General features: G+C 35.4%; 1 protein-coding gene across 1 annotated transcript in view; it reads left to right on the forward strand.

The window, feature by feature from the left end:
- Positions 1 to 22,470, forward strand: part of PCLO (piccolo presynaptic cytomatrix protein) — a 289,574-nt gene extending 267,104 nt beyond the window's left edge. The window contains exons 24-26 of the mRNA XM_054726345.1: positions 19,829 to 19,963; positions 20,382 to 20,527; positions 22,330 to 22,470. Coding sequence (XP_054582320.1) covers positions 19,829 to 19,963; positions 20,382 to 20,527; positions 22,330 to 22,470 — 422 coding nt within the window. The remainder of the gene's footprint in view (positions 1 to 19,828; positions 19,964 to 20,381; positions 20,528 to 22,329) is intronic.
- Positions 22,471 to 25,365: the final 2,895 nt, after the last annotated feature.

Below are 25,365 nucleotides of genomic sequence, written 5' to 3' on the forward strand. Positions count from 1 at the left end.
ATGCCCCCTACTGGGGATTGAAACCACAACCAGGGCATGTACCCTGACTGGGAATTGAACTGGCAACCTCCTGGTACATGGGACAATATTCAAACAACTGAGCCACACCGGCCACGCCAAGGTGAAATTTTTAAAATGTGATACTTATCCAACTATACCTGTATAAAGCAGTTTCATTTATAGTACTAGTAAGGGACAAAAAAATATAATGTCAACTAACTTCAAGCAAAATAATGTTTTTTGGTTACTCTAATGGAGAAATTCATAGGTGGAAATGGCCTCAGGAAATACCAGCCTCTGCCCTGTGTTAGATTTTCAACTCTTTTCTCAATTTTCTCTGCAAGTGAGCCTTGTGCTCAGGCTGTTCCAGGAGGTTGGGGCAAGAGCTGCTGGATGCTCATGGACCCAGATTTAAGCTCTTGCCTCAAAGGAAAAGAGAATCTGTCTCATAGTATCCTAAGGGAAGGACTCTGATTTTTCCTGTGTGGGTCAGACGCCAACTCTGGAACAATCATTGTGGAAAAGACTATGGTGAATTCTAAACTAACAGACCCAGATATATTTTAGGGGCAGTCATTCCCAAGGTAGCAGTGGAAGAAGACAGGGGATACTGGACAGATAAAATAAGAGATTTGTATTAGAGTATTTCTATGTATACTTACAGATGTCACTTTCACAATGTATTGAAATCTGTGAATCTAACTGAAGCATTCAGGACTATGGCAACACACACACACACACACACACACACAAAACCTTGCATAGATGCTAGAAAATTACATACCAAATGTGAAAGAAAAGGGGATATGTAAATAGTAGAGTGTTTTAAAATAAAGAATATAAATGGTAATAAGGAGAATGGTAACTTTTTACAATATAGAAACTATAGAGGAGTTTTGCAAAATACTGAGGCGCATCATCTTTACCGTATCTGAAAGAGAGAATATTTACAAATTAATTTGGTAACTTAAAAAATCCATTCGGTTATTGTCTTACTTTCTTTCCATAAGTACTGCTTATTTCTTTAATTTTAAAAATATTTATTGGGGTTGGATTATTTAAAAATAATTACCTCTTCTTTTTCAGAGCACTCATTTATGTCAATCCACTAATGATGGGGTAATTTTGAGTCTGTTCTAAAAGATTATTTTACTATGAGCTAAAGATACACACCAATCTTTGCAAAACCTAATAATATATTCTCAGTATACCTCAGCCAATCTGATTATTATGATTCATCAATTTCCTATAATTTCAACCTTATTTAAAAAATAAACTAAAGAAAGTTCGATTTACTGATTTTAGGGATAATAATGCCAAGCACTTTTATATTATCTGTATCATTTGAAGAAAATGCCTGACTTATGTGGGCTTAAAAGAGATAATATTCAGAGTATCACTATGTAAACTGAGTATAGAGAGACTACCAGGAGACTCCTTATTTTGCTGCTGAAGCACTTATGAAGATGATAGCTATATTTTTTAGAAAGGGGCTTAACTTCATTCAATTTGGGAAGACTGGAATTTGGTAGCAGATTTGCTAAGGAGATAGAAAGCAGTAGCAATTAATCCACAGAATAAACTTTGTATTTTTTGTTCTTTTAAGTTGGGTTATTAAATTCTCTACTTAATAATTTCAAATTTAACAGCAACTATGTTTTGTATTTATCAAGAATACTAATAATATGCAGTGTGTCAGGACATGTATGCATGCATATAAGCCTAACCAATGGACACAGACACCAGGGGGGTGAGGGCATTAGTGGGGGGGGGGGTTGGGGAGCAATGGGCAGATAAGGACATATATGTAATACCTTAATCAATAAAGAAAAAAATTAAAAATAATAATAATAAAAATATGCAGTGTGTCACTTACTCGAATATCAAGATTGTTAATAATGTTGAATGTGTCATTTACTTGGAATCCTGAGGTCAGTGCCACCCATGTATGGTCAAGTATGATGTGCACATCCCAATTCCAGGATACACTGTTCACATAAACCAGTGAGTGAATGGAGTTATCAATGTGGCATTCCTGGCAGAGGGATGTGGTATATTATATTGCCTAGACCTGAGGTTCAGAATGAAGTGGGGTTTATAGAAAATGGATAAGGAAAATTTCCCTTATTATAAGGAAGAACTGTTAATAACATACCTATTGAGAGCTTAACTATGCTGGGCACTGTGTTAGCTCATCTAATTTTCCCAAGAACCCTGGGATATAAATCCCTTTTGTCCCTTACCCATATTATTGAGCCTGAAGGTAGATGTGATGCCTGGATAAGCAGCATTCATCTTGCAACTATTAGACAAAAAGGATGAAAACAAATACTGAAAATGACAGAGAAAATTTAAAGAACCTGGTTTCTAACTCATCACTGAAAAGGCAATCCTATATCTATAGGATTCTCATTATATTAGAAAAATAAATCCCTATTTATTTCTTCATTCATTATAAGTAAAAATTTTTGTTCTTATAGCTCAGTGGTTGGCAAACTCATAGTCAACAGAGCCAAATATCAACAGTACAACGATTGAAATTTCCTTTGAGAGCCAAATTTTTTAAACTTAAACTTCTTCTAACGCCACTTCTTCAAAATAGACTCGCCCAGACCGTGGTATTTTGTGGAAGAGCCACACTCAAGGGGCCAAAGAGCCGCATGTGGCTCGCGAGCCACAGTTTGCCGACCACGGTTATAGCTTTCCTTAAGAATGCAGAAGAAAAAGAATTTTTAAAGTGCAGTAAAAGGAATGAATTAAACGGAAATAGAATCTTGGAGTTAACTTATAAAATAATCAAGATTATCTACAGTAACTTCTAAGCTTCATTTAAAGCAACTTTAAGATTCTATTAAAGGGAAAAAAAGGAGACATGTACTATTATTTGTAATACTTTAAACAATAAACTAAAATTTAAAAAAGAAAAAAGACTCTATTAAAGGGCATAAAAAAAGATCCTAATAAGTATAGAATCATTCCATGCTTCCTAGTGGAACAACAAAATATAAATCTAATAAAATCCTAATTAAATTACCAACTGAGTATTTTTGAGGAACTCATTATACTTATTCTAAATTTCATATGAAATAAAGAACCTCCAACATCCAAGTCAACTTTGAAAAAGAGGAGCAAAGAAAACTTTGGTGCTCATTAGTGTTGCTCAAACACTGGTTATTTTCATTTCTCTGACTCCAAGACCATTCGGCTCTTTCTGACACAGTGGGCCCTTTGACCAGCTGTCGCCCCCGAGGCATGATGTATGCCATTTCTGGACTGAGCATTTGATTAGTGGAGTGAGATTTGTGGAGTTCTCTTTTCCTTCGGGCATGGCAGTCACAAAGGAGAAGATAAGTGACTGTCCCATCAACCTAAGATGTTGTCACTGTAAAAAGCAGAGACCCTGCCAACTTTCACAGAGAGAGAGTATTAAATCTTTCCATTTTAAATCATTAATACAGGGTGTCCCCCCAAAAAAATGTATATACATTTTAACAGCTGATAGCTCAATTTTGAAAATTAAATGTATTTTAATAACCACTGCCTTTATAGTTATTCAAAGTATGTGTATACGTTTTTGGGGACACCCTATATTCTGGTCATATTTGTTACTGCAGCAGAATGTAATCTATCCTGACTGATACAAGGGTGAAATCAACCTGCGAGATATTAAGACAAAATGATAAAAAGAGTTTGGAATGTGAGCAAGATGACCGGAACAGTGGCATAGAGTACAAAGTGTAGAGATAGATCCAGGACTAATGGGAACTAAAAGTGGCACCACAAATTAGAAGGGACCCTTTCTCCCTATAAGGAGAAACAAAACAAAACAAAACCCTGAATGATTGTCTAACTTTATATGCAATTGCTGATGTTCCAAGAGGTTCTAGCGGGAAGCAGTTGACACATTCAAATGGGGTAGTTAGTAGAATTTCATAAAAGGACCATTTACACAGGTGAAAGGAACCAACAAGGAGAGGCGAAGTATAAAAGGACTAGCCACATTTCCACCTGGGCCTAATGAAGCACGAGAAGGGAGGCGGCTGTCAGAACCCAGCAAGAGCGCCAGCCATGTTACAGGAGATTTGACTTAGGAGCCGTAGCCTCTGTTGCACGGCGCAGCCACTGCAAACAAGCCAGCAACAGAGGGTGGGGTGAGGGAAGGCAATAATTATCCCAGCCTCTCTCTTCCCACCCTCACATCTCCTGCTGGCTCTTCACTGCTACAACCTCACCGAAGTCGCAGGGTAAAGGCAGCCCAGGGGATGAAGTTCAAGTGTTTTTTCTGCTTGGGGCCAAGCAAGGTAAGAGGAGAACTGAGGAGGCAACAGAGAATATCTAGCACAAGGGAAATGAGAATAAACAGTTGAGGTGGAATTCTAGTTAGTTCTTTTATTTCGCATGGCAGTTAAGGGCATTGGAAGTAAAGTGATACCTGGGGAGGGAGGGGGAGGATTGAGGAAGAGCTTTATAGAATGGATCAGTAAAATATTCCTAGATTTTGCTTTAGTAGAAAGTGAAAAACCAAAGAATCGGTTAAAATTGAAAGTAGGATTAAAATCATTGTATGTTGCACTAGCCAATGTGGCTCAGTGGATAGAGCGTCCGCCTGGAGACGGAGGGGCCCTGGGTTTGATTCCAGTCAGGGGCAGGTTCCTTGGTTTCAGGCTCAAATCTCAGCCTTCATGCAGGAGGCAACCAATTGCAGTGTCTCTCTCACATCGATGTTTCTCTGCCTCTTTGCTCTCCCTTCCACTCTCTCTAAAAACGCAATAGAGAAAATCTCCTGGGGTGAGGAGTAACAGTTGTTTTTTTTTAAATCACTGTATTTTAAGAGTGGCAAAGTTAATCTAAGAACCAAGAAAAAGAAATGATGTAATGGGCCAATGGAAACATTTGATTTCCACAATCTAATGAACCCTCCTGTAATGCCTCAGGTAAGTAATCACAGGTTCATTCCCTCAGAGGTTATTTGGCGCCTTGGTCACCACCCACTCCTGTAAGAAACTTGAGTTTGTTCTCATTAATTGGTAGTCTCACTCTTACAAACAATTTTTCCTCAAGGAGCTACTATTACTGTATACTATTACCTGGTTTTATTTTTTAAGTTCATTACATGGTGATGCTATTGTTTCTCTGTATTCAAAAAAACATATGTAGACCCAACTCCCCCCTACCCCGCCGCCCAGGTGGGTAACCTGCCTGCTTTTATAAGGTCAGGGCAACTTGATCTGTTTTGTTCTACAACTTAGATGGGAGCCCTAGCCAAGGCCTTGTGGACGCCGGAAGCCAGTCTTGACTTCTTAAACTTAACACTTCTCTGGAAAGAACTTCATGAGCTCTTGTTTTATAGGACAGGCTCTCCTACTCTACATCCTGGGATTTGTTTTCCTGAGGTTTTTGTCAATTATTTCAAAACTCCAAACATTGTAAATGTGATGTTCACTTAGGTTCTCTCTCTTTTTTTTAATATATTGATCCCAACAAAGAAGGGAGAAAGAGAGAGAGAGAGAGAGAAACATCAATGATGAAAGAGGATCATTGATTGGCTGCCTCCTGCTCGCCCCCAACTGTGGATCAAGCCTGCAACCCAGGCATGTGCCCTTGACCGTAACTGAACCCTTTAGTCCACAGGCTGAAACTCTACCCATTGAGCCAACCCAGCTAGGGCTCCACGTAGGTTCTCAGTGTTTCTTCTGATGGCAAAAGTTCCTTGTTTGTTTTCTGCTTGTATTTTTGTCCTGTACAAGATAATAGGAGGCTTTCAATTAAAAAAACTTTAAAAGGACTCTGGTTATTTCCAGTCACAGCAAAATGAATGCTAAAAAGCATGTACCAAAAGGACAAAAACTGCCCAAAACATTGAAGAAGATCAATCAGAAAAATCTATTTACCCTACTAAAATTATGTTCTCTCTGGCTTTGTCTCAGAGAGAAAGGATTTCTTTATGGAACAGAACACAGACAGAATGTGCAGGCTTGCCCTACTTTCGCAGAACTCTTAAATCATATTAAGCCAGAATGCCTGCCTTATTGTATAAAATATCTCCTTGAATCTGGGTTGTTTCAAATACTGGTTTAATGAAAAGCTTACAGAACTCTACTCCCCTGGAAAAAAAGTTTAATGAAACCATAACAAAATGCCTCCTCCCTCAGCCCCACTCAGCCCTGGGACATGATAAGTATTCAGATGTAACTGCATAGCTTTGATTAATAGAGGCTTGGATATATATGCAAACAGAATGAAATTAATAAAATAAAATACAAGCACTTATTTTGGGTGAAACTATAGGTTTGGGGGGAAATCCCAAAATATCTCACTTTGGTGGCCTCACCTTCGTTTAGTAGGAAGAGTATGGGCTTTTGAATCAGACTTGCTAAATCACTTCCTTAAGACCTCGGCAGAAATGATAGGTACCTTATATACTTCCTGTAAAGATCAGAGAAATTTTACAAATTCATTCATTGAACATCTAATATATACTAGGTATCTTTTCAATGAGATAAAAAGGCAAGGGTAAATAGGCACAGCTCTTGCACTTTAGGGCTGTAGAGCATAATACCTAAGGTGCCTGGAACACAAGAGTCATCCAATAAATTGAATGCATTGTTGTTACCATTAAGTAAATCATAACTCCCTACATGTAACAAGTCAAGAAGTATAGGTTCATAAATGAATGCTTTGGAAAGGAAATGGGTGAGCATGTACTCTCTCTCTTTCTCTTGATTGTACCTGGTCTTTTCAGGACAACTTTCCCACGAATCCTGAGGGACCCCCTAAATCCCAAGTGCCCTCCCCTCAACACACATAAGCTCAGAAGTATGTACCTGAACTTGGCGTACAATTACTATCATATAATAAAGACATTATCACAATTTTGACAATAACCTTCTTCATCTTGTTAGATATATCTAATCTAGCTATGTGACTTACAGAAAATTAGCCAACTTAAAATTTAGACTCCTTTTTTGAAAGTGAAATTAAAATACCTCTATTTATTTCACGTTTGAGGGAAAAAATGAGATAATGACAGAAACTTGTGTTAATTTTGAAATTATTCAATTGGCATTCATCACGCAGAGTATCACAATACTGTTCACTTGTGTTGAAAAATAACCTTCAAGAACAAAGTTTTTTTTCAGAAAGGGTTTATTGAGCCGCCGCTAAACAGAAAAAGGGCCAGATTGGGGTATACAGTCTGAGCCTAACAGCAGGGCTGGATGGAAAAGGCAAGCCTTTCTGCCGTCCTGGGGCTAACGGGCTCTTTCATACAATGAGTTTGGGGAAGAAAAATGTAAGTTATTTTGAAAGAATTTACATTGGCCATAGACAAAAGGGGCAGGAGAAGGTGAAGCTGGGCTAGCTCTGGATAGGTGAGGAGTCCATAATGAAAAAGTGTTTGCTCTTTTGCATCGGTGTGGCCAACGGTCCAGAAAGATCATGTCTATAAGCAGGATGAGGTGATGTCTGGTGGTTGGCTATTCTCTCTAGATAATCATAGAAATTAATTTCTAGATAAACTTGGAAATTAACTCAAAGTTTCAACATACACTCAGGAATGTAAGCAGTCTTTTGTTGGTTTCGCCCTGCAGTTGTTAACTGCTTAAACTCTCTTGTCTCTTCCTTCCCCCTTCCAAGTCTGCTGCAATTTAATTTAGGACATCTCAGAATTTCCTCCTTGTCACTTTGTTACAGATGAGTGTATACTTAAACTCTGAGAGAACTGAAATTTAGATTTCTTGAAATATATTTGGGGTGAAGATTCATTTTTCTCTTGAAAACCAAATTCATTGAATTGTACTGGAAAGAAATTACTTATATGTGATCACAAAGCACTTAACAAATCCTATCTTAGGAAATCGCTTTTAACTCTTTATTAATAAATAATATGTGTTAGTAAAAAGTGCTGGACCAAAACACTGAGAGTCATCCGTGGGATACAGAGGTAGAAAGTATAATGGAGCTAGCTGCCTGGGGTCATTTTCATTGGCAGAGCAAGCTGATTTATCAAGTGTCAACTTCATGTGATCTTACAGAGAGTAAGATCTCACTGTAGATACAATTTATTACACTATAAAATGAAATAGTTCCATTATTGCTTCCCCCTTCAAACATTACATTACTAGGATAAGTCTTCAGAAACTATATTTCTTCACTCTTTTTATTTAGTCCTGCATATTAAGTGTTCTGAATAGGTAAGAACCTTCATCCAGAGAACATGTTTCTGAGAATTAAGTTAACACATATAAGTGGCTTTCTTACAGCCTTTGGAAAACAGTGATATGCCAGGATGAAATTCAATACAAATGAGATTACCAGACTTATTAAAAGATGTAGTAGCTTTCCTTGCTACTCAAATGCATGGTATAAAGAAAAGGAAAGTACTAATTACAGATCATTATTAAGTACCACAGTCAAATTATTGAGTATTACTTGGGATTTTTGGAAGAAAGAGATAATTTTAGCATGGAAAGTAAAATTATTATAGATTCTAGGGCAGAGTTAATATGCCCACTTGAAAATTATAGAGAAAGATTAGTGAATAGAACAAATTATAGCAAGCCGATTCCCTCTCTGTAACAGGCTCAGCAAGTGGAAAAATCAATTTTATTTGGAAATTTCAATTTTAAATATTGACTTATATGAATATTTCAAGACATTTTGCTTGTTTGTTACTTGAATATATTGAACAATTGACCTAATATTTTAGATATGCTTGCTAGGTGTAAAAATTTATCTTCCATTGTATCAAGTGTTGAGAAATAAAAAGCATTTATGCTTATGGAATAATTACTATTTTAGGCATTTTGGTAACAATTTACCTTTATAATGCTAGCATTTAAAAAATGTATTGTTTAGATCTGAAACTGATAGAACAGAAACAATTGAAAGGAAGGGAAATGCAATTATACATAAGGAAATATGCATCACTACTTTGGCTATTGGCAGGTATTAGAACATTCATAAGACTTTCTGTAATGACTGGGTTTCAAAACTTTGAGTAAACAACAAAAATTATTTAAAACAGAAGATGTTTAGTACAGGGCCAGGACTAAGTAATATTCAGATAATATCACAATATGTCCAAACATTTATTAAACCATAAAGCTGAAAGAGATATCATGAATAGTCAATAAATAATCTTATTATATGTTTTCACTTTATAAGATGAGAAAATACAAAGCAGATATATTTAAGACTGGTATGCCATCTCACAAAGCTAGAAGCCAGAATACCTGGTTTTAAAAACCCATCTTAATTCCATATTAGGCTTTTCTTAGATTTGAAATGAGTGGTAGAAGCTAGATAACAATTTATGAGGTGATAGACTATCAGAGCTAAATATACATCTTATCCAACACCAATTCAGACTTGTTAGCTAGCAACAGTGACCTGTGGCATTGATAGGAAGTATTTATTTGTAAATGCAAAGAATCTAAGTGTTAGTGAGAATTTTACTCACTCTATTGCTTTTTTCCTTACACAGATATTCCTTTTACAAAATATTATTTTTTCCTTCTTTTCTTTTTCACATTTTATTCATTTCCAGTTAATTAAACACTGCCTCTAAAAGAGATTTTTTTTTTTTTTTTTTTTTGCCTAAAATTGTCTTGCATTGGCTAAAGCTGCTCAGGTTGCAAGAAAATTCTTAGAATTCTGAGAGAGAATAAACCTCAATTTATACTATGTCCAGTTAAATGTTACAGATACCAATAATGTAAATAAAAAGAAATACTTATTAATCAATACTCACTGATTGCATGTTTAAGTCAATTCCATAAAAAAATCTCATAATATTTATGAAAGTGTTTATTGCTGTTTTGTTGTTTAATATAAATAATCTGCATAAGTGACCTAATATGTATATCTGTACAATAACTTCTAGCTATTGTTTAAACACCTAAAAGAATTGCTTGCTATGCCTTCTCAGCTTTTAAGGTCCTGTTTGTGGCTAAAATAAAGTACCAAAATAGGCCCTAAAAATCATTTTATTCTGATAACATTTTAATAAATATTCTTAAATGACTATCTACATAAATTAGTCAATATTTTAAAAATCTTATTCATAAAAAATATGTAAAGTGTTCATAAGAGAATAGAGCCCTAACTGCGCCACTAAACAATTTGACAAGTTACTTAGAACACCCAAGCCACTGTTTTCTTGTCTAAAATGGGGCTTATACCAACCTTGTTTCTTGTTGTGAAATCTGGTTGTTTTGTTAATTGTAATGTTTTCTTAAGATATTGTTTTCTACAAATATAAATGAGATATATGAAAATATAGATATAAGTATGTGTATAAATGTGTGTGCATGTAGATATGACATACACACATTTTTCAAATGTAAAATATAAGTAAACTTTTTTTCTGAGAAAATAAAAGTGGAAAGAGCACTGTGTACCTTAATGGAGACTGAAGTGCCTGAGAGTATGAAAAAGAAAGCTGTGGAAAATAAAGATAGGCCAATTTTACAATTATACTTAGTTGGAGCATTTTAACTAGCTAAAGACACAGACACAATTTTGTTAACATGGAATTAAATTATTCATGCTTTTTGTCAAAATGATTATATTTTTTAATTTAATGAAGAGAATATATCACAGTAAAAACAAGGGGATAGTTTAATTTCAATAAATACAGGGGTGGGTAAAATATAGTTGTTCATATGGATAATAGTACAAGAATAAACTCTTGAGTACTCGCAACTGTAAGCCTTCTTTTGCCCAATCTGTATTTTAGCCATATTACTTTACCAAATATCTCACTAAGTTTAAGAAACTAAAATTTTGTTGATTTAAGGATGAGTATTGAAAAGGTTGAGCAATTATGATTTTAATACCATATTTCAAATTAATCAATTTTTATTGATTAATTCTCTTCTTAAAGGAAATCAGCACTCTTACACTACCTTCCACTAGATTTCTTCTTCAAATTTTCCTCCCTTCCCTTCCCTTCCCTTCCCTTCCCTTCCCTTCCCTTCCCTTCCCTTCCCTTCCCTTTCCTTCCCTTCCCTTCCCTTCCCCTCCCCTCCCCTCCCCTCCCCTCCCCTCCCCTCCATTACTGTATTCTCTGCTGTGGTCTTTTAAATATTTTAGAAAGGCTTTCTGTTTCTTTTCCCCAGTGTACTCTTTCAGGGAACTTATTTCTTTCCTTGAACCCTTTAAACATGTTTTCTCTATTATTGGGGTAGTTTAAATGGGATATATCAGTGTTTCAGCTTACCAATATTTCCAGGAATATGGGATGCTCTTTTGATCCAGAGATTTATTCTTCTGTTATTTCAGAGAAATATTATATTTTAAATAGAAATTATTCTCTATTCTCCTGAATTTACTTTTTCTGAGCCCCGTGGACACAGTGGACAAAGACGTTTTTGTCACTATCTATGTATGTACCCATTTCTAATGAAAAGGCATTCTGATACTTTGAAAAAGGGCAGGCATGATGAATAGTGATGACTCACAATTAAGACCTTTGTCCTTTGAGACCTCCTCAGTAGGCATGTCCCTTTCATCCTTTAGGAGAAACATTAAAGAACAATTTGGAACATTTTTTCAAGTAGGAGAAACTTATCAAGAGCTTCACAAGTATCACACCCTGAAGCATATATATATATATATTTAACCATCTAGGAAAAAGCAGGCAATGTGATGACTTGAGAACTTCAATTAGCAAGTTTTGAATTCCACCTTCCTACCCAAGTAAGAAAGTAGAAAACAACAATACATTACATATGTGTTAGAGTTTTAAGGCCTATAAAAAAGGAATATAACCTATAAAAGTGAATTTCTCCCAGAAAAATTTGTCCTGCTGTTTCATTTCATCATTCTCATTGGTGTGATCAACTCTGTCCACAACCTCTATTGGCTCTAAATAGTGAGAGTTTTTCTCGACTCCCTCCTTACCATGTCAGAATTCTTTTTGTCTTCCCCTATTCCACGTAGGCTTTGAGAGATGGAGCAGTAGTTCTATTCACTTTTCTATGGCTTTGGAGAAAAGAAATGTTGCTGTCTTATAGACAGACTTGCACCCTGGATGACTAAGTTTTGCTTTCTTTTTCAAGATATAATTTTATTGGTTTGTTTGTTTATTTGTTTGTTTTTGGCCAGCATTCACTCCACGTTAAGGTATGTCTTTTTCCAATGAAAAGACACTCTTAGCTTTGGATTTTTTTCCTCTACTTTATACTGGAGCTTGGTTTTTTTTTTCGGATTCCACTGAAACCCCACAGATCTTCCTAGTGATGAGTCAAGACTGCTGCTCTCAAGGGTTTCAGTATGACTTTTCTGGGGCTGCCTACTCTCATTGCTCATCCACTTCTCTGTGATGGGGACTTAGTGATCATTCCCAAGGTTTCATCAATTAATCATTCTTTTCCTGGCAAGATTTTGTGATACATGGTGTGGTCAGAAATGTTGCTAAGCTGTGCCTTCCCAGAATCTGCCTTTTCATGTGTAGACACCACTTTTGGGGGTTTCTGGCAAGACACTGTAGCCTGTACTTTTTTAGTTGCTACTACTTAACACTTTCCTAATTTTACTTTTTTTTCTTAGTTTCTAAATATTAAAGAAAGGAGATTCTAAGATCTGTCCTATTTTCTTATTTTTACATTGAAGAATCTTTTTATTCCTGTGAAGGTCTTTAAAAAAGAACAGATTGATTAAAATAGACTTGTTTATACTTATTTTAAATGGTAAGTAACCAGAACTAGATACTCACAAGTTTGAAGAAATATATTACATCAAAAATTCAGTTTCTGTTGAGAATGTGTAAACAGAATATAAGCTGATAGTATAAGGTTATGTTCATGACACTGAAATGTTTATACCAAATAACTGAGAGGATAGTAGTATCATAATTAAGAAAGCACATGTCATTCCTAAATAATAATATTGACGCCACATGTCATTGACTAAATTCATCCTTGGTTTTCTCTATTTTGTAGATATCATTCCAAGTACCAGAATTTTGATTCATTCTTTTTTTCTACTATTTTTCTGTTCTCTACTTCATTAATTTTAAAGTGTGTCTTTATGATTATGTTCCTTGTTCTGTTTTTCTTCCTTTCTTTTGTTTTACTTTGTTGTTCTTTTTTCTAGCTTTTGGAGTTGGAAGTTTAAATTAATTGTATTTTTAAATTTTTGTTAACAGAGTATTAATAATATACATTTTAGTCTGATTATTGTTTTAAATGATATAGGTGTTAAAACTGTCAGTTTTCCTCTATCATTACTGTAACTGTCATAGATTCTGATACATAATGTTTTAATTATCATTCCTTTAAGAACTTCTATATTTTCTCATTGTATTTTGCCATTACAAGAATTGTTTGATAGAAGGCTTATTTTTGTGTGTTAGATCAGACAGTGTTTGTAATAGCTTCATTTTATAGAAATTATTGATGTCTTCTTTGTCACTCAATACATGATTAACTTTGTAATTCAATACATGTTCCACATATAATTGAGAAAAAGATATATTATCTATTACCAAGTTGTAGTGTTTAAAAAATATATAGCTATGAGATCTGCTTTATTTTAACTATGGCATCTCAATATTCTATGTCTTTACTTATTTTAGTCTATGTGACCTGTCTTGTACTACAATATTGTGTTAAAGTCTATTATTCTTTTTATTGTGCTTTACATCTTCTACATCTTTACATCTTGTTTTGTACTTTCAGCTTATTTAAGCGGTGCATAGATATTCATAATTGTTGTATTCTCATTATTATTTATGTACTTTTAACTTGATAAAGTGTCCTCTTTTGTGTCTTGTTTATTGCATCTTGACCTGAATGCTATTGTCCGATAATAAGAACTCAGACTCTCTTGTTATTTCCACATGCCTGACATGCTAATAATTTGTGTACTTTTTATTATTTGAAACAAAACTAATTTTAGTGTAGGTAAGCTTTGCTTTGTGAACCAATCAAAAAATCTTTTTAAAAATAGGCTAGCTAAACCTATTCATGTTTGTTGATATGATAGATATGTCTGAATACAATACAGCATTTTGTTTTTCAATTATTGTGTATATTATGTTATGTTTCTTTTCTCTATTTGCTATCTTTAAATTTTTAAAATTTATTTTGTAATTAAGAAATCTTTGTATATTGGAAAGATTATTTTCTTTTTATTTATACCTTTTCTAATGCTTGCTCTTTTTATTTAACCATTTACTATCTGGTTTGTCAATTTTAAATGGCATCCTTGTCACCTACCTATTACCTGTACAAAAATCAATAATCTCATTCTACTTTCCCCTTTCTCTCTCTTCTCCATCATTAATTTTAGTTTCCTCCTTTATACTCTGTCAGAATGTATGACACATGCTGTTTTTCACTCACCTATGTGCTCATTCTTGTTTTAGTCTCAGTTCTACAGTTTAACATCTTAAATATTCACCATCAGTTCTTTTGCAGTTTCTCTAGTTATCTCTTTGGTTTGATGAAATGCATCCTTTCATATATATATATATATATATACTACATGATATAGTATATATATATATCGGAGAATTAACCTTTGTACAGTATTCCTGAGTTATTTTATGCTTAAAGCTATAAGCTTGACAATTGGAACACAGTTTAGCTGTACCTAAAATCTTTTATTTGCACCTTATTTTCTTGAGTTTCTTAAGAGTAAAGCTAACATATAACTACTGTGAAATATCTATAATAATTATCCACTGAATTTTTATGATTTAACTATATCTAGAAGATTCTTGTTTCAGTTTATAAAACATATAGAGGACAACTTTGTTTAGTTTGGACCTTAGTATTAGTTTTTTGAAAGAAGGAAGAGAACAGAGTAAGCCATAGTATTTATAGATACTTTTTCAACATGTCAGGGTACATCCTATCTAATAAAAGAGTAATATGCAAATTAACCATCACTCCACAACAAAAATGGTGGCGCCCATAGCCACAAGATGGCGGTACCCAGTCCTCTCAACCCCGCCAGAGTCCCCCAGTCTCAAGGAGGCCTGCCACTGACAGCCTGCAGAGTCAGCGGCCTGGCGGAATGCTGCCCAGAGGCCCTCCTGACCCTTTATAAAAAACAAAAATAAATTCACTCCCCACAGCGCAATCCCCTGCCAGCAGCGGCAGCCTGGGCTGGGGTCTCAGCCTGGCAGGGGCGCGCACCCCCACGGCGTGATCCCCTGCCAGCTGCGGCAGCCTGGCATCTCAACCACTGAGTCACACCAGCCAGGCAGATATGGAGGAATCTTAAATGTTTCTTTTTATTTTAAATATATTTTATTTATTTTTTACAGAGAGGAAGGGAAAGGGATAGAGAGCTAGAAACATCTATGAGAGAGAAACATCGATCAGCTGCCTCCTGCACACTCCCCACTGGGTATGTGCCTCCAACCAAGGTACATTCCCCTGACCAGAATCGAACCTGGGACCCTTGAGTCTGCAGGCCAATGCTCCACCCACTGAGCCAAACCAGTTAGGGCTGTCCAATATGTTAAAGAAAAAACCCTATCCAATAAAGAGGGAATATGCAGGGGAGGTCATTTGGGGGTGACCGGGTTGTCAGGGGAGGGCAGTTGGAGACAATCAGGCTGTCAGGGGAGCAGTTAGGCATCGATCAGGCTGGCAGGGAAGTGGTTAGGGGGTGATCAGGCTGGCAGGCAGAAGCGGTTAGGGGCAATCAGGCAGGCAGACGAGCAGTTGGGAGCCAGCAGTCCTGGGTTGTGAAAGGGATGTCTGACTGCAGTCGGACATCCCCCGAGGGGTCCCAGATCAGAGAGGGTGCAGGTTGGGCTGAGGGACACCCCCTGCCCCAGTGCACAGATTTCATGCACCGAGCCTCTAGTCTAGATATAAAGATCTAAATCAGTTTAATAAAAAAGTTAATTAATCCAGAAAAGAGATATGTCAAAACAACCATATCCCCAAAATGGGACAAAATTAAGTCAAAATAATTAAATAACTATAATCTAATATTTTTATAATTTTGCACATAATTATTCTGTTATTTTGCTTCTCCTCACACATAACTAGTCTGTAATAGTCATTCTCAAAGCATGATTTGGAAAGCCCTGTGGGTTCCCAAGATTGTTTAAGTGCCTCCATCAGATCAAAATTATTTGTTTTAAATATACTAAGATATTATTTACCTTTCTATTGTGTTGACATTTACAATAATATTGCAAAGGCAGAAAACTTCTGGTGATTTAGCATAAATGAAGTCAATGGCACCAAACTGTACTAACAGTCACTTTATTTACTTACTTACTTACTTACTTGTTTTTTACCACCATGCACTCATTGAGGGGGAAATTGCCAGTTTCACATAAGGATATCCCTGATGAAGAAATTAAAACTATTGTTATTAGCCTAGATCCTTAAATACATTTCTTTCTGATATTCTCTGTATGGGTAATACACACAAAAACTTCTGCTGCATACCAAAATATGATGGTTGACTTATGAAAATATATCTGTGTAACATATTTTGAGTTGCAAGCTAAACTAGCTTTTTTAAACAAGAAATATTATTTTTACTTAAAAGTACAACTGATAAACAAACTCTGCTTATTTTCAAAATATAACAAAGCAAGCTTGTCATTTTAAGGAAAACAATTGATGATTGTTGCCAATGATAAAAGTCAGCTTTTAAGTAAAAATAGAATTTTGGAAAACTTGTATCTTCCTTCCTGAGTTTGATAGTGTCTCAATATTCAAAGACTTTTTGATGATATTGATGATGATATTTACAGATGTGCTTTTAATATTGTATGAAATGTGTAAACATTTTGAAGACCTACATAACTCAACGAACTGGTATATTCCAAAATGAATGTATATGATATTACCAATTCAGACACAGTTAAAAGATCCATTCAAAGTACAAGATAGGCTGATGTAGTTTACAGTAATAGTTCAAAAAGTTTAATGATATAGTTTTAGATTTCGCATATCCACTAATCTTAAAGAAACTTGTCATGTTTTAATGTAGTATCAAAGATTGTCCTAAATTATCTGTAAAGGATATTAAAATACTCCTCCCTTTCCAACTATATATCTATATCTGTATAAGACTAAACTTTATATATTTTAACTAAAACAACATATTGAATATTTAATATAGTAAAATTATGAGAATCCAGCAGTCCTCTATTAAGCAAAACATTAAGGAAATTTCAAAGAATATAAAACATCACTCCTCACTAATTATTTTTACTTTTGAAAATATGGTTCTTTTTCATTAAATATTTATGTATTATTGCTGTTTTAACTAAAGCAATAAATATTTAAATATGTAATTTTACATTTTAATTCAATATTTTAAATTTATGATATTGATAGCTATAATCCACACAAGCAAAAGTTCTTTGATGACCCACCATTTTTTTAAGAGTATGAAGAGGTCCTAAGACCAATATGTCTGAAAACAAATGATCTGTATTTATTTTTAAATACCTTCAATAAATTTCTAATGTTCTAAAGGTTAAAACCAAATTCTTAACATGGCATCAATTAACAATGTTATACTAACATGGACATTTATTTTATTTAGTTTTGTAGGCCCATGATGTTCCCTTAGTGAACACAGTATTCCTTCTCTTTAGAATGTTAATAACCATCCATTTCACTTAGTTAATTTTTTCTCATCCTTCCGGTTTCAAATCAAGCAGCACTTCCTCAGTCTCTTCTGAACCATGCATGCTCTGGCACTTCATAACTATTTCTTTCTTTTTAATTATACATTTATTGAGTTAAATATTTCATTAATGAATTTCTTTTCAATAGACAGAAAATCCATAGAATCAATAAGCACATATGGCTTGGCTCACTATTGGATCAATTCTTCCTAACAGGGTGCTTAACACAGAATGGAGTGGGAAGTAAAATATTTGTTGGTGAATAAATGTATGAACTGATAGAGGAAAGGGTAAATTAATAAAGAATATGACCTCGCATGCCTAACTTCTTAAAAAATATAAAGATCCAAGATAAAGATTGAAAAGAAATACATTGGATTCATTTATTTATTATTTTTTTAAAATATTTTTATTAATTTCAGAGAGAAAGGGAGAGGGAGAAACAGCCTATCTAATAAAAGAGTAATATTCAAATTGACCATACCTCCTCTACACCCACAAGCCACACCCACCAGCCAATCAGGAGCAAGTATGTAAATTAACCCAACTAATATGACTGTGGCCACGGAGAGAGAGGGAGGCTTGGGTTGCCCCTGGCAATGGAGGAAGCCAAGCTTTCTGCCTGCCCTGGCAGGCCCAGGCCTCTGCTCAAGGCTACAAAGTTTCAATTATAGAAGATAAATAAATTCCAGATACCAGGGCCTCTGCTTGGGTCACTGGGGGGCGTGGCCTGCCTGCAAACCACCACAGGCCCCTCACCCAGGCTGCCCCACGCCCCAAGGGAACTCTCACCCTGATCTGGGACACCCTTCAGGGAAAACCAGCTGGCCCCCACCCATGCACCAGGCCTCTATCCTATCTAATCTATCTAATAAAAGAATAACATGCAAATTGACCATCATTCCAAAACACAAGACTGCCCCCATGTGGTCAAAGATGACTGCCCCCATGTAGACACAAGATGGCTACCACAAGATGGCCAGCAGGGGAGGGCAGTTGGGAGGGACCAGGCCTACAAGGGAGGGCAGTTGGGGGTGATCAAGCCTGCAGGGGAGGGCAGTTAGGGGTGACCAGGCCGGCAGAGGAGGGGAATTGGGGGCAACCAGGCCTGCAGGAGAGGGCAGTTAGGGACAAACAGGCTGGCAGGGGAGCAGTTAGGCATCAATCAGGCTGGCAGGGGAGTGGTTATGGGGTGATCAGGCTGGCAGGCAGAAGTGGTTAGGGGCAATCAGGCAGGCAGGCAGGCGAGCAGTTGGGAGCCAGCAGTCCTGGATTGTGAGAGGGATTTCCGACTGCCCGTTTAGGCCCGATCCAGGTAGAAACGGGCAGTCAGACATTCCTCAAGGGGTCCCAGATTTGAGAGGGTGCAGGCTGGGCTGAGAGACACACACCCCCATGCACGAATTTCGTGTACCAGGCCTTTAGTCAATTATAAGAGAGAATAATTGATCGGTTGCCTCCTGTACGCATCCCACTGGGGACTGAGTCTGCAACCTGGGCATGTGCCATGACATGGAATCTAATGGTGACTTCCTGGTTCATAGGTTGATGAACCACTGAGCTACACTGGCCAGGCTCAGATTTGTTCAAATCACTCATTGTATTTTCCCTTGTGCAATTTTATTACTATGTGTTTTTGTTCACTATTTCTTTTACAAAAGAAATAAAAAGGAAGCAGAAATAACACACAATGACATTTCATTTTGTTAACAAGTGTTCTTGAGAAGTCTGGTAATGAGCAATTATTGGCAAACAACTTCTCATATTTCATATGACATTCATTCCTATTATACTAGAATCACATCTTTTTTTTTTTTGTATTTCTTTCTTCCTATAGTTATATCTATCACCTATTTTGGCTTAAAAAAAATCTATAATTGAGTAATATTTATCTACTTACATGACCTCCATAACTTCCTTATTACTAACTTATCATTATACTTTATATACTTTGTTGTGGGTATATAATTTATCAATCTCCTATGAGACCTTAAATTCTTTAAGGGCTAGGACCATATTTTATTTATCTGTAGGATGTAATAAGGTGTTTAGCAATTGGCAAACACTCAATGATTGTCTGAATGAATTTTTCAACTAAACATTTAATAAATGTATTTCTTTTTTTTTTTTCTAAAGTTTTACATATGTCTCTTTTTTCCCCCGATGGTGTATATATTTCTTAACAGGTTGTTTTTTTTTTAATTCTTACAGTTAAAACTCAGGTAATGGGAGAAATCAAGATTGCATTGAAGAGGGAAATGAAGACAGATGGTGAACAACTAGTAGTTGAAATTCTCCAATGCAGAAATATCACCTACAAATTTAAATCTCCTGATCATTTACCAGGTACCTGATTTTATGAAAATCAGCAATACAATGTGTATAGGAAATTTTTAGGAATATGTCTTAAATAGTTTGGAAAATATAAACTAAAAGTTGGGCTGTACACCAAATATATCTGAAAAAAAAAGTGAAATAAGAAATTTCTGTTATAGAGAATAAGTTGATATTTTATTGGCTTTTAGTGAGATTTTTTCCAACACATAAACTTGGTGATTCATTTATTATACAACTGGAAAACAAATTTAAGTTGCTGAGAAAATTGATGTTACCTTTTAATCCTTTTATGTTATCTGGAACAAACTGAACACAATCTGCTGGCTTTGTATAAATTATAAGAGAATACTCAGTGTACAATTATAATGCTTTCAATAGGACATTGTATGATTAACGGACACTTAACAAGCTGAATTCTTATTTTCAGATTTATATGTGAAAATATATGTTATGAACATTTCTACCCAAAAAAAGGTGATCAAGAAAAAAACAAGAGTATGTAGACATGATCGAGAGCCTTCATTCAATGAAACTTTTCGATTCAGCCTAAGTCCTGCTGGACATTCTCTTCAGGTAATTGTGCATTATACAGTTACTATTTAAACATATTTATTCATACAGTATTTATTTTCCACTCAGTTATTCAATATTTATAACCTTATCTTATACTATGTTATATTTTACAAGTTGATTAATTCTTAGAGGTGTCTTCCCTTTAGGGGCCCTTTAAGATTCCACAAACAACCCATCCAATTAGCTACTAAGTCTTCTCTATTCTGTCATTTGTTTTATAGACAATTATTTCCATGCTCAATACCACTAATCCTCTTTGGGTTCTCATCTTTGTTATTCAAATAATTTCAACACTACATCAGGCCTACTTGCTATCAGTGTCTTACCCTTTTAATTCATTTCATGATACTGATGGCTGATGTATCTTTTTAAAACAATGGCTAGGTTACATTAAAGCCCCTTAAACACTTTCCAGTATCCTGACTCATTCAGAGTCCTCTAAGGTGAGTTCTAATTCATTTTGTTTTATCTTATCTTTTTATATACCTTTCCACACACACTATATTTCAGTAACAGCAGAATCTTTTCAAATAAGATTAAGCCTCGAATCCCTTGCTTATATTTTTGCTCTCCTTAACTAAGCTCTTCTCCACCACTCTTCATCCATCACAGTACTCCACATCTTTCATATAAACTCAGCCCTTTATTGATGAACCTAGATATAATTCAACACTCCTTATTCATATAACATTATGCTTATCTTATTAAGCAGCCAATCCCAATCTGTCTTGTAAAATAATTTATAGACTTCTCTGTCATTGCTTGTATACTAACAGGTTCTCTAGGGCAAAGTCTTGATTTTCAGTGTTCTTTGTTCCACAGCCTAATACAATGCTTGTACATAGGTCTTCAGTAGATGTAGAAATAAAAAATAAAAGAGGCCCAGCCAGCGTGGCTCAGGGGTAGAGCATCAATCTATAAACCATGAGGTTATGGTTCGATTCCCGGTCAGGGTTGTGGGCTCGATCCCCAGTGTGGGGCATGTAGAAGGCAGCCAATCAATTATTCTCTCTCATCATTAAAGTTTCTATCTTTCTATCCCTCCCCCTTCTTCTCTAAAATCAATAAAAAAGATATATATTTTAAAGAATAAAAGAGGAGCCCAGTCAGTGTGGCTCAGTGGTTGAGCATCGACCCATGCACCAACTGGCTCAGTTCCTGGTCAGGGCACATGCTGGGGTTGCTGGGTCAGTCCCCAGTAGGGGGTGTGCAGAGGCAGCTGGTCCATGCTTCTTCTTCATTGATGTTTCTATCTCATCAATGTTTCTGTCTATCTCTTCCTCTTAAAAATCAGTAAAAACATATTTTTAAAAAAAGAAGAAAGGAGGGAAAAGAAGAAGGAAGGAAAGAGATGAAGAAATATGGGAAGAGAAGACCATGGTACCAGCACTTAAAACAAAAGGCCTTCAGAGACAAATATAAGCGCTATTACAAAGCAAAAACTGAATTGAGAGAGTTAACTTACATTAGAATGAGAGAGAATAAAAAAGTTAAAGGAGACTCTGCAGTCTGTGTGAACAAATGTCTCATTTACAGAGATTAAGTAGCTAGAGAAGGGACCGAGAGGGAGAATGATCATGCATTTGTGGAAATACGATAAATTTGATGGGAAATGCTGATGTGAATTCATGTGCAAATCTTTTGAAGACATTCTTGTTATTAGTTCACTTACAAGTATGCCTGCTACCACACCTCGATCCCCAGTGTGGGAAAGTCCCATTATTGTTTGTGGGATGACAAATGTCCTTAAAAGAGGTTGAAAAATATACACATGTATATATAATTTCGGCTCTTTTTCCTAGGTTTTACTTTTCTCCAATGGAGGGAAATTTATGAAAAAGACCTTGATTGGTGAAGCCTGTGTCTGGCTTGACAAAGTGGATCTCAGAAAAAGAATAGTCAACTGGCACAAACTTTTGGTCAGTTCTACTCAAACCCATTGAAGAAACGTGTCTGCTCAGGTTATAGAAACTGCACTAAATGATCTCAAATCAAGACTATAGTTGGATACTATTGTATTAAGCTATGTTTTCAGGGGTAAACATGAGAAGGAGAAACAACAGGCAAAAACATACTTAAAGCCTTGTGAGTGTGCTGGTGTGAAACACAGAAAGAAACTCAATTGAAAACGTTTCATCTGTGGAAGGCCAAAAGGAAAAGGAGCTCTGAGACCTTGGATTTCTTGCAGCTGCCAAGAAAGACAGTGAGAAAATGTCTGATTACTTGATGCGAAGATCTTTGAGCAGAGTTGAGCTAGAGCTAAAGGCGGAGGCTCGAAGATTAAAAATGGTTTCTAATGCAGACAAAGGTAGTCCTTTGTGCAAATAGTCCTTGGTTGAAAGGAAAGAACTGATGTAATAAATCTGTTTTCAAAAGTTTTCTTTTATCTTCTCAGACAATTTATTGTTCTGAGATTGTTACATAGGATACACCTACAATATGTGTCCAAGACTAGAAGTAAGGTAGTTGTGGTCATAGGAAAACGAGAACCAAAAATGTAGAAATTATGGTTTTCTCTGTGTCTAAATGTTACAAGGGTAAACCACACTAATTTTGGAACCCGTGTTGTAAAAGCACATTTGTACAATCTGAAGTAATATAGAATGAAGATAATACTAAGTAGAAATGGGATTACATTTATCTAGAAATAAAGCCAGGATTGGCTAAGAAAGAATATAGCACCACAAAATGTTGGGACCTTGATTGAAAACAAAATCTTCATAACTTACCTTTAAATCAAGACATTTTCATTCTACATACCAAAGGACATAGATTAAATTGGTATGTTCTAGGAAGCATGATAATTTTTGTGTGGAATTACAAATGAATGTATTATCCCACATATTTCATTTCTCTTGAGTGATGTATTGACAGAGTGAAAATTATTCCTCTGGCAAACAAATCCTAGTAATCTGTGGCACTGATTCATTAAACTGGTGTCATTTTCTGCTTTTCCATAATTGTTTTTTTCTTAACACATTTACTGATTGTATGATGAAAACCCTGATACCAGACTCAGATTCTCTCTCTGCTCCATTTTCTTCTTTTAGTGACAATATCCCAGTGATCAAGTTTGTTCATATTGGGAAAATATGTGAAAAGTTAACATTATATTGAAGTTTAAATAGAATTTGAGCTATTTTAATAGTATAGAATGAAAGGACCAATGTCTAAGTCACTAAAAGGAAGCATCCTCTCCTCCATCAGCCAACGACATTAACAAAGGAAGTAACACAGTTGTAGGAAACACACTCAATTGGGATTTAAAAGCCTGCCTTCGGGTCTTGGTTCTGCCACTGACTAACTGGGTCACCTTGCACATGTCACTTAAACTCACTTTCCCCCAGTGTCCTTATTTGTAGGATAAAAAAAATAAATATTTCTAGCCTTCCTGATGGAATGTTAGGATGATCAAACTAAGTGATCTGAGAGAGAAAATGAAAGCACATTTCCAAGTATAGTTTTATACACATAAGTGAGGAATAATTATTACTCAGCTTTTTATTTTTCAAATTTTATATGCAAAAAAGCATCCTCCTAACCAATGGCACACATTATCATGGGTAAGAGCAGTATATTAGTTCCAAAAAGAATTTTTTACTTTAAAATATACATTTTCATTTAATCTGAAAAAGTTGAAGAATTAAATAAAAAATTATTTGTAAATTGGGTTATTATAAATTAAGTAATATACTGATTTTATCCCCCCCATATCCTATCCCAAAATAAATTAATTAAAATGCTTCTCAGAGCATTCTAAGCTTATATGCTGCTTATTTATTGAAGGGTGAGGTTTTAGTGAGTTTAGAGAAATCATCTCCAAATATATTATTTGGATATTGAATTTCTCATGTTTAAAGAAAGCATACTTTAAATTCAAAAGGAATTGATTTAAATGTAAAACATTAAAAGTAAAATAATTTTTTATCCCAGGTTATATATCTTTAACGAAAAAATACAAATTCACTCTTCCCTAGTCTAAGAAAGATAATAGTCATTTATTCTTTCCTCCATTTTTATTTATCCTTCTTTCCCTGACAAAACAATGTTGTTTACCATTGATATTTCTTTAAAATGAGCATTCGTGGAGGGGATCACTCAAGATTTGATATTGCTAGGATTTTATTTTTAGAGGCAACTATATCTGTTGATGGTTGCCATGGATATTTCCAGCAGAAGTTAGCACTTTAGGAATCTGATAATCATCACTCATAATTGGGGAAGGAAGTAGTTCAGAAAGATCTCCTTCTGACATAAAATAGGCTCCGCTACTTTCCATTGAAAGGGAACTCGAGCTCACGTTAGGTCCTCTTCTGCAGCCACTTACATCCAGAGGTATGCGTGACAGGTTGTTAAACCAGTTAGTTTACCAGTTGTTGCAACTTCTTTTCGAGAAATACAACCGAAGGTGCCACCAAAACAAAGAGCATCCCTTGGTAGCTATTTGACCTGTAAGAGTAGGAGTCTTTCCATTACAGGTGCCTCTCTATTCCAAGGAACTGGTGATGAGGCCAAGTCAATCAAGAGAGTTAACAACAGGGCTTCTTTTTGTGCACCAGCATCCCCCTTCAGAGAGCATGAGATCCTGCCATGGTTTACCAAGAGTGCAGCTAACCACTCCTGGGTTGTACTGGAACTATTCTATGCAACACTGATCCTTATGCGAATGCACTTCTGAATGATGCTGATAACCCTCTATTTCTTTTTTAATTAAAATAGGGCTCTTGGTGTTTTTTACTTTTTTTGTATATATCACAGCACACACTTTCCCACTTTTTATTTTATTTTATTGGATTTAGCTTTTTTTCTTTATCCTAATAGTGACAAAGTTTGTAATC

This window comes from Eptesicus fuscus, chromosome 14 (assembly GCF_027574615.1).
Source record: "Eptesicus fuscus isolate TK198812 chromosome 14, DD_ASM_mEF_20220401, whole genome shotgun sequence".
In the NCBI taxonomy this organism is placed as follows: Eukaryota; Metazoa; Chordata; class Mammalia; order Chiroptera; family Vespertilionidae; genus Eptesicus; species Eptesicus fuscus.